The sequence below is a fragment of the Littorina saxatilis genome, linkage group LG6 (genome assembly GCF_037325665.1).
Source record: "Littorina saxatilis isolate snail1 linkage group LG6, US_GU_Lsax_2.0, whole genome shotgun sequence".
NCBI classification, from domain to species: Eukaryota; Metazoa; Mollusca; class Gastropoda; order Littorinimorpha; family Littorinidae; genus Littorina; species Littorina saxatilis.
Window position 1 is genome coordinate 12,490,730 of NC_090250.1, and position 10,487 is coordinate 12,501,216.

Sequence of the window (10,487 nt, forward strand, 5' to 3'; positions counted from 1 at the left end):
TGACTGCAGTCCACGTATGTTTTGAAAAAACCATTTTGACAGAAACATGTGGAACTACACTACCTGTCATAAAAAAGTACACAGATACATTTTGCTGTAGATCTTTGTGATGCGGCCACTTATATTAAAACCAAGTATATTGCCAGAAAGGTAATTCATTCCCTTACCGTATGAAATAAAGAGTTTCATTTCTACTACTAGGTACTCAAAAGTGATTTTTCAAACTCCAGAATTAAAGGTTATAACTTCCATGGTCTTGTAGATCTTTTTATTCTGAGCACAGTGATGTAAATTTGTATTCTGTAGGTGAATTAGTTTAGTAGTTATGTACATTTGAAAAGTGCAATTGTAGGCCTTTTAAACTCACTTTTTTCAAGAAAACAAAATCGTCAACTTTGGAGCCTCACTGTGAACCCAAAACAAGAAATATGAAGCTAATTTTGAACAGATTACCTCTCCATATCTAAGACTTTTAGCTCAATTTTTTTCCCAAAATTTACGGGTAAGAAATAATTGAATTGAAGAACCCAAACTTGGGCAAATCGTTCAATTTTACCGTTCAAACACGTCTAAATCTTTAAAAGGATATATTTCAGCTTCTAACTGTCCTACCAACATGAACTTTACATCAAAATGATCAGCATCGACAGATCTGTAAACACATATACACAGACAAAGAAATAAAACAGGTTTGAAAATTTTCATTTTTCAAGGCTACCCATCTAATCTTCATCTGGAGCTGGAAGATTAGTGCCGCCCAGATGAGCCTTGAGGCTGGCTGTCAGGTCCTCAATGCTACCAGTGAGTCAAAGGCAGCCCTTCTGATTCAATACTGTTTTCTGGTATCGAATTTGGTCCTTCAATGCGTTCAAGAGGGTTGATTTCTTTTCTCTTCTCAGTCGTATCACCAGAGCATCAACACCTTCTGCAATGACACAGGGGCCACCAACAGCCGTCATCTTTCTTATTAGCTCGGTTTTGGTTGCTGCCTGTCTGGCCTCCTTTGCCGCCTTTTTTGCCTTGTTTTCCAGGAGCCTCTGCCTCAGTCGCAGCAACACCGCTTTCTCTTGTTGGCGGTTGTGGTGTCGCAAAGACTTCCCTTTCCTTCGAGCGAAGGCAAGAAGATGGCTTGACTGGGTCTCCAGTTTCTTCTTCAACCACAGTGTTGTCCTGTTGTGGCTCAGCATATTTGTTGACGACCTCTGGTGGACAGATGCATTGCGCCGCTTGTTAATGTCATAGCCCAGGTCACCGAAAATGTTTTCACCGAGCAGATTTGTCAGTGGGCAGTGGTTGAGGACATCTGGGAAGGGAACTGGTTGTCCACCATACACACCGTCTTCCAGAAAGTCATTCAACTGCCTGCGCAATACACTGCACATGTCTGGCATCAGCTGCCGTAGAGTACACTGGACTGCTTCGATGTGCTGACTGGCAAAGTTGTAGATACTGTCCTTCAGGGCTGCTTTGTCTCCTTGCAGTTCGAATTCTTCATCAAAGATGCCCAGAAAGTGAGGGTCCAGGAGAGTGCTGGAATAATGCATCAATAAAATACTTACAAAAATTCAGCAATTAATACAATATATATTGCTCGTGCTATAACCAAACACTGAATCACAGAATTCTTTCCTTACATTTCTTTGTTCTTGAATATAAAGTTCAGCTAGAGTTGCAAATTACTCTGGTATACGCAGATATTTTTGAATTCATTCGTACAAAATTAACCCTTGAAGTGTCAGAGAAAAATATAAGTTTGTTAATATGAAAAGAAAACAGAAAAAAGCTGAAGAATAGGCTGGATATTCTGCAACTTGCTTGTCCATCCTGTGGATAATGAGCTGGATATATACTTGTGGAACTCTGTGTACTTGACTTCACTTTGGAGAAGCTCCAAGTATGGACCGGTGATTCGGACGAAGACCAGGGCAACAGCACACACCACAGCTACAAGTCGGAGGTCATCCAGATCTGCAGCAACACTCTCAATCTTGAGTGGCTCTCTTCCCTCATCCCTCTCTCCCTACTGCCAACAATCGACTTTTCTCTACCTCCATCCTTCCCTCTCTCTCCCTCCCCTCTGTCCCTCCATCCCACTCTCTTTCTCTCCCTCCCTCCCCCTCTCTCTCCCTCCTACTCTCTTCCTCCCCCTTTATCTCCCTCCCCCTCTCTTACTCCCTCCCTCCTCTCTCTCTCTCCCTCTATCCCACTATCTCTTTCTTTCCCTCCCTCCCTCCCTACCTCCATCCCTCCCACACTTCCTCTCCCCCCCCCCCCCTCTTCTTCCTCCCTCCCTATCTCCCTCCCTCCCCTTCTCTCACTCCCTCCATCCTCTCTCTCCATCCCACTATTTCTTTCCATCCCTCCCTCTTCCTCCCCATTTATCTCTCTCTCCATAGCTCTCCCCCCCCCCTTACCCTCCCTCTCTTTCTCCCTCTCTCCACCCCTCTTTCCATCTCTCTATCTCCCTCCCTCCCTTTATTTCTCTCTCTCTCCCTCCATCCCGCTCCCTCCCCCCCCCCCCCCCCCCCCCCCCGCCCCTGCTGTGTCTCCTCTCTCTCATTCTCTCCTCTCTCTCACTCGCTCTCACTCCCTGTCTAGTCTCTCCCCCCCCTCTCTCTCTCTCTCTCTCTCTCTCTCTCTCTCTCTTTCCATCTTGTGCAAATTCGTAGTGTTATTTTCACTGTTTTGTCATTTCTCTTGACAACACTTCTTCTTCCAAATATTCTGGTAAAACCATAGATGTGTATTGATATCTATGGGTAAAACCAAGTAAGTCCGCTTGCTTAGATCTGCGCATTTTTTGTTAGATCTGATATTGGGGGAAAGTGGTAAAACCAAAATGCCCAACAAAACCAAAACCATCCATCAGATTATTATGATAATCGGGTTTTAAACGTAAATTAATGCTATCTATCTTATTATCTCGGTGGTTTGATCTAGATAATCATCACGTTTGAGACATTTTATCAAACAGTAAAAGTCGTTTTTCTCGGAAGAAGCGTCAGTGGACTTATATACTCGGTTTCAGCACACGGCAGAGTAGGCTACAAACAGACAGATCTAGATCTAGCGTCTCCCACTCTTGCACTGTGTCTATGCTTACTGTGTGTGTGTGTGTGTATGTGTGACGGAGTGATTGAGTTTGTGTTACTGTGTGTCGATTTCTTACGGGAGCCTTGAAGGCTTCGCCTCTTGTTAGTTATAACTGATGTAATGGTATCGTTTCTTTATAAGGAAGCCAAAGGCAATTCTCAACTGTAACCCGAAATACCGGAGAACGTTGCAGCATGCAAAGCACACCTTGAAACGACATCGAGCAGACGACACAAAACCGCTGATTTTGCCACGGGTCACGTGACCTCGTTTTTTCATGATTTTCCACTTATATTTAGGTGCTACAACCACAAAACCTTCAGAAACCATGAATTTAAAAGCCCAGTCAAAGTTGCCCATTCAACAATCCTTCATTTGAAACGTACATTTAATTAAATCTGTTGAGAACCACAGCTACCATTGTACACACATGAACACCATCAATGGACGACCGATCTCTGCACATGCGATCGGCATTACTAGCATGTATCCGCACAGATTTTATTTATAACTTATAAAAACAATATGAATCAGGATTCTTAAGAACTGTACTCACCAACAAGAGCTTTGAGATTCCATGATTCGCATGGACGAGGCCGAGAATCAGCGATGTCTTCAGTCGCTCGACAGGGCCGTGAACAAGCTTCGGCCATCACGGCTCAGGGTGACTGGGTTGCACAGACGGCTTTGTTTACGTTTTTCTCCCGTAAAGTGCTTGGCGTACAAATAACGTTTAGGCAAGAAAAATACCGCATTAATTAGTCGAATACTTCTTCTTTCTGATAATATCCTTTTGAAATCGATTGTAAATCGCAAAACTTCCAAAATATTATATCATATATTTCATTTGCTTTGCACGTTTTCTCGCCAACGTCCGATCCCGCTTACTGTTACATGTTAATGAAGCTGAGAAACAAAGCTTTTAATTGGTTATCATTTCTAGGTCAACCGATGAAACAACGCGAAGCACTCTGAGATTGTGTGAGCATACTGTCAGGCCTGACATGCCACAGAGCGTGACGTAATGGCATCCGGTGGTCACGGGGCCTTCGGTTTGAGAGTTGTTATCTGTTCTAGCGCAACAAATACAAACAACCATCACCACAGAAACCAAGATAAGACTTCAAACTTTTGTTTCATTCAGTTTTTTTATTACATGCAGTACGTAATTACACCAGAAATCATTTGTGAATCTTTAGCAAAACGGGATAACACCGGCTTTGGGACAACTCGGGAAAGAGGCTTTTGACTACCTACTACTACGTTCTTACCAGTTCCATTTAACTTTGCATACCATGCTAATAACTCAGTAAAAAACTTTATACCAGCAAGCTTATACCTCTATGTGGCATAGCCCGGTTTGTGTGCTATCCCCTATAGCCCGGGCGTTTCCTGCCACCGGGATGGGCACCTCTAACAGCCCATAGCCCGGTGAGTCATAGCGGTATTCCCCTGCTCACGCGCAGGTGGTAAGCCTATCATAAAACTCTTACTGACCAAGCACTACGGACGTGTTTTCAGTGAACCTCTTGCTAATTACAAGGAATTTTCCGCTCAGTGACTGTGTGTGGGACTTGACGATACTCTGCCTTCGCCAGATTTAACTGATCTCTTCATCTTTGGAAAGGGCAGCGTTGTATGAAGAGAAGTGCTTGAATTATTTTACTTTTTAACAAGTAACAAAATAGTCCACATGCTCTTCTTTTCAGCCATCTTTGTTGTCTAACCGGTTTCTAGACTTAGACCTACATCTAACTTTTAGAGACCTTGAGAGTTCTAACTTGTCTTGTCTTGTTTGTACGTCAATTTAGAATAGTTTCTCCTTCTGTTTCGCTCTCTCACGTTGATTGAATTGTTTTCTCTTCAACTATTGGGGGGACATCTCTTACTCTGTTGTTTTCTCCCATAACTTGTTGTTTCGGGTGAAATTTTACTTCCCCTTTTCGGGATTGATAGAGTTACTTAGGAGAAACTTACTCTCAGATTAATTCACAGCAGTGAATTAATCAAGCTCCCAAGATGAGCGAGCAACAGGCCAAGAACTTAGAAGGGTCTTCCCCTTCTCAGCGCTTGTCCCCGCGAGAGCAGTCTGGGAGCCCGAATTACCGCCATGCGCAACGCTCGGGACACACGGGCAAGTTTAAGAAAACAACCCCGATGCGCCTTCGAGACGTTAGCATAAGCGTAAGGGTTCTGCTGGAGACCTAGGACACCCCCCAAAATCAAATTCGCAAAAGCAAACTTGCACACACTACAATACACAAAAAATCAAAATAAGCAGGAGTGACCCTGTTTTTGATCTCAAATGGAAGAACAATTCATTTTCTACCCATACAAATTTGTTTGGTTCAGCTGTCGTGCCTAGCAGTGTTGTTTTGCCATTTTGAAGAAGGCTGGTGTCACCCTCGTCAGAAGCCGTAAAAGGCCTGTTTTAGGCGTCATTTTTTGTGGGCTATGTGGGTAAAAACCCTGTTGTTTTGCAATGGCTCATTGTATTGGTTTTAATATCTCCGGTCCACTGCATAAACACTAATTAATGAAAAATGAAACTCTTGTACAAACTGGGAAAAAATACTAACACAAACACCAGTTGAATGGCCAAAAATATTTAACGTTACTAGGAAAATTCAAGAAACAAAATTAAAGTGGTTTCAGATAAAAATAAATAACCGAATACTTGTAACAAACTCAGTCCTTAAGGAAATGAAAGTTGTTAATAGTAATTTATGTAATTTTTGCAAAGTTGAAAAAGATTCGATTTACCATTACTTATGCAAGTGCCAACATGTCAGAACCTTTTGGGCTGAGTTTGAACAATTTCTAAAAAGGAAATGTGACAACTGTATTAGACTAAACCTTACTGATAACTTGATACTTTTTGGTTTTGACAGTAACATAAAGACAGATCAAGGCTTTGATTTCATACTCTTGAACGCTAAATTTTTTGTTTATAAATGTAGAATCAATAACATCAGACCATGTTTACGTGTATTTTTGAAAGAATTATCTTATCTACATAAAATTGACCAATATGTTTACAGTATTAATATGAAACAATATCAGTTTACCCTTAAATGGGCTCCATATAATGCATTATTAGCTGCCATATAAATTATGTATTATGTTGTTTTGTCAAATATTTATGTACCTTGAATTGTTTGACAATTAATTCATGCATGCCTGAATAAAAAATGTTGAAGAAAAAAAAAAAAATGAAACTCTTTGTTTCATACGGTAGGGGAATGAATTGCCTTTCTGGCAAAGATCTACAGCTAAATGTATATGGGTACATTTATATGACAGGTAGTGTAGAAGCAACCCATAAACTGACTGTCGAAACTCAAGAATTATACACCCTCAAAGGCTCATGCTTGGTTTCCAGTCCCAGAGAGTGTTGCAGGCGAGATGCATCCCTTCTATCTTTGTATGGCAAGGATACTGATCCTCAAAAATGTCACGAGATCTTGTCATCGATAATGCTATCTCAGCACAGGTTGTGACTGGATGAACACCCCTGTTAGGAGATTGGTTTGACATTACTCTCACTTGATGCTATCTTGTTTTCAACATTTTCATCTCTGTTATTTTATTAGAAAAAAAGGATGAAAATTGGAGTGCACAGGCGGGACCCCACGTTCCCCTGAGATCCCAACTGGACTTGAACCCACAACACTCCAGGCATTCGACTTGTCCATTTTAGATTGCTGCTTTGACATCCCCCCCCCCCCCCCCCCCCCCCCCCCGTATTTTGGCAGTGTGTGAATGTTTGCTTGGTGTGTGCACAGGACCTCCTGTGGCTGGTTTGCTGGGGGCGACAGGCACAGGGACGTCGTGGTTGAGCGGTGTTGGCTCTGGGCTGGGAGCACCTGGAGGACTGCTGGGGGCTAACACAGGTAAGCGGCATATTATTGATTTTCTCTTTACTTTTCTTGCACTTGATGTCACTGAGTGATCAGTGTTGTTTGAAGGATAATTTCTGTTTCATCATTGCATTTCTTTGATTTTTATTTCTGTATTTTTTTTTTTTTTTTTTTTAATTTAGTTTTAAGGTTAAACACTTTGAGAGTTCTTCAGCCGATTTATTCCTTTGCTTCCCTTTTTCTTGTTCTCTGCTACCAGCCATCCTTTTATTAAAAGACGTTTGATGGTCAGACCGGTTGTTGCAGGCTCGAGTTCGCTGCTAGGTCCGGGAGGGGCGATGGGGGGCCAGGGTCTGTCCTCCATGTTCTCCCTGGGTACCGGGTCGTCAGGCGCGACAGCCACCTCCACCAACAACAACTCCCTGGCCAGCACCCTGGGCTCCCTCAACAACACCGCCAACGCTTCACTCAACGTGTCCGCTGCCACCAAGCAGCCCTTCACTCTGCAGAAACCTCCGCCGGGGGCCAAGCGAGGCAAGAGATAGCAACGAGACAGCATTTAGAGCTTCCTTCTGACAAACACTGGCTTTGGGATGGGCCAAGGTGCATGCAAAGTTTACCTGCTTCACCTCAAAACAGTGCAGTCAAATAAACTGACAGGATGATTTTAAGAAAAAGATTTGTGCAGGATGAAAGTAAGAAAAGTTGGAAGTGTTTGGTTGCAGAGGAAAGTCCGTCATTCAGGTATCTGTATTACAAGGTGTGTGAAAATAATTATGAATGGAATGAATATGTGGGTGCTGCTACCCTTTTGTATGGACAAGCTGAAAGCAGTGAATGCGCAAGACATGCTACAACTGTCAGAGATGATTGTGACAGATTTTTACCTGGGACTTCAGAAGCTCTAAATCATTTTCTTTGCTTTGAAAGAACATTTGTGTTGCTGATAGCTGTTTTCACATGCATGCATTGTTAGTCATTATTTTCTTGCTATTTTCCTTTTCTGTTGTCCGATGAGCTGATGTAAAATAATGTATACGCATACAGAGTTAACACGATGGCTTCTGTCAGTGTTCAATAAATAAGCAATCATGAGTTCTGTTCTCAAGGGAATTGGCCAGTTAACTTATGGCGAGTTGGCTTAATATGGGGATGGGCAAGAACGTGAGGTCATAGTGTGTGCATAGTGTGTGCTACCAAGTTGGAATGGAGTGATGATACTCGGTAACTGTTACTGTTCTGTTGACCTTTCAAATATCACAGTCATGTCATCATTAGGGTTATGCATATGCTTTGATAAAACTCATTCCCCAACTTGATATGCCTGTGACAAATGTCAAGGTCATGGCAATCATAAAAAAAGAGAAGACAATGTCAGAGCCCTGTGTAGAACACACCCTGTATTTTTGACTTGGAAGTTATCAAAGTACGGTTTTATTGTAATTTTATGTCGGCAGTTATATTCTACATGAATGCCACGTAATGGGCCATAAAAAAGAAGGCTTACAAGCTGGATGTATCTACCGGAGTATCAGTAACTCTAATGCATGATGATTGAAAAATGACCCTCTACAGAGAAAGACGTGTGCAAATGTTAAGTTAGGCACAAAAATGTAAATGTCTTTGCACCTTCAATAATATAAAGCACTTAAGGAATGAGAAAAACAAACGGAAATATGCTGTAAGTTTTTAGAACTTGGAATGGAAAAAATGGGAAAGAAAACAATGACCAACAGTATTAAAAAAAAGAAAATGACGTCAATAACCTGTTTTGGCTTTCATGGACAACATAAAGTAACCAATCTTTTTCCTGAAAGTAGATTGTTACTGTAGATTTCTTAACTTGAAGGTAAATGGAGCAGGCATTTGGTGTTCTAGTCATGACGAGTGATGACCACCTCAATGACATCAAACTAACTTGTGAATGAAAAAAAAAAAACACGTGCTGACTGTTACTCCTATTATTTGATTATGTGCTTGTAAACCTCTCATAAAGTCATCTCAACTTCAACATTGTGGTACACGTAGAGGCAAGTGGTAGAAACAGGGCTAAAGGTAGCAACTTATTGATTTTTGGTATACATGTGAACTGTGAGTACATGTTGAGAAAGCGATTTTCAAATGTTTTGTGTGATTGCAACATCATTTTGAGAGACTGCTATTTTAGAATGTGAGTGAAACTTTGTATGATTAAATTTTATCACAGAAAAAAACACGCTGTTGAATTGACTTTTAAATATTCATATACCTGCAGCCTTCTTTGTTCTGAAATCTGTGTACAGTCAAATACATACATCACTGGCAAACATTTTTTGCGTCTAAACTTAACAGACTGTGATTATTAGAGGAAGTTGGGTACCTTGACTTATGCATGTGTGAAAGTGGAAATAATCTATCAACTAATGAAATCCACAAAACAAAGCATCAACTTAAAGGCACAGTAAGCCTCCCGTAAACCATCACAGATACTGTCAGTCTTTTACACACAGTACAAACACCCTTCCATTTGAACGCTCACCAAACGGGAACATCCTAGGTGCCCTACGTAAAGAGCAAGCAATTTTCAAAGAATTAATTTTGCAGATTGTGTCAGAAACAATCGGACCGTGGTGCGTTTTGGCGCTAGACCTAACTTTTAAAATCTAAATAATAAATTGACAGCTTGTTACACAAACATTCTTAAATCATAAAAAAATTCTTTTTTCATCAAGACAAGATCAGTACAATTCAAAGTTTTGAAAGTTTGAAAAAAGAAAAGCCTTGAAGCAGGGTCACGCAAGGTCGTGGTTCTCGTAGCAGACGACGGTTTATGTCTATCACCAGTTCCTCTGAACAGTCAAAAGCCATCGCTAGAGTTCTTGTGAACCACAGCCGTTTGTTTCGTGCATAGTCAGAGGTACTTAATAACGTGCTATTGCAGATAAGCTCACAGCGAGTCGCATTCAAATTACTAACTGACGACTACATTGTGAAAAAGGGAAACTTGATCACACGGGTTCACGATGGCTCAGGGGCAAGATAAACCACGCAAAAATATATTCTTTGAAAATTGCTCGCTCTTTACGGAGGGCACCTAGGATGTTCTGAAGCGGTGAGTGTTTAAATGAAAGGGTGTTTGTACTGTGTGTAAAAGCCTGACACAGTGTCGTTGCCAGCCTAAGAAGACAATACTGAATAGGTCATTTGGACCTCCCTAAAAAAAAAACCAATAGGTCCAAATGTCCTGGCTTTAAAAAAAAACAATAGGTCCAAATTGTATCGCCATACTTTGTTGCAACTTTTAGCAACTTTTTTTTGTGCAACATTTTCAGGCTATTCACGTTTTTCCCTATCCTTATTGTGAACCTGTTTCAAGTCCTTTGGCATTGCTTTGATGTCGCTTCCTAGTTTTAATTGTTCATAAACTTTGCGAGGAGAAAGAGCCCGACATTCCTGGCCTACCCTTTCCAATACAGTGCCCGGTGTGCGAATGTAGGGATCCTGCCTGATCTTCGCATTACCATGCCGTAGTATTATATTGATGAACTTTCCGCT

At 41.4% G+C, this 10,487-nt stretch overlaps 1 protein-coding gene across 1 annotated transcript in view; it reads left to right on the plus strand.

Annotated features, from left to right (window-relative positions):
• LOC138968534 (nucleoporin p58/p45-like) overlaps nt 1-9,166 on the plus strand; it is a 29,562-nt gene extending 20,396 nt beyond the window's left edge. Inside the window, exons 11-12 of the mRNA XM_070341111.1 lie at nt 6,879-6,986; nt 7,260-9,166. Of these exons, the coding sequence (XP_070197212.1) occupies nt 6,879-6,986; nt 7,260-7,498 (347 nt within the window). The 3' untranslated portion in view covers nt 7,499-9,166. The remainder of the gene's footprint in view (nt 1-6,878; nt 6,987-7,259) is intronic.
• The last annotated feature ends 1,321 nt before the right edge of the window (nt 9,167-10,487 follow it).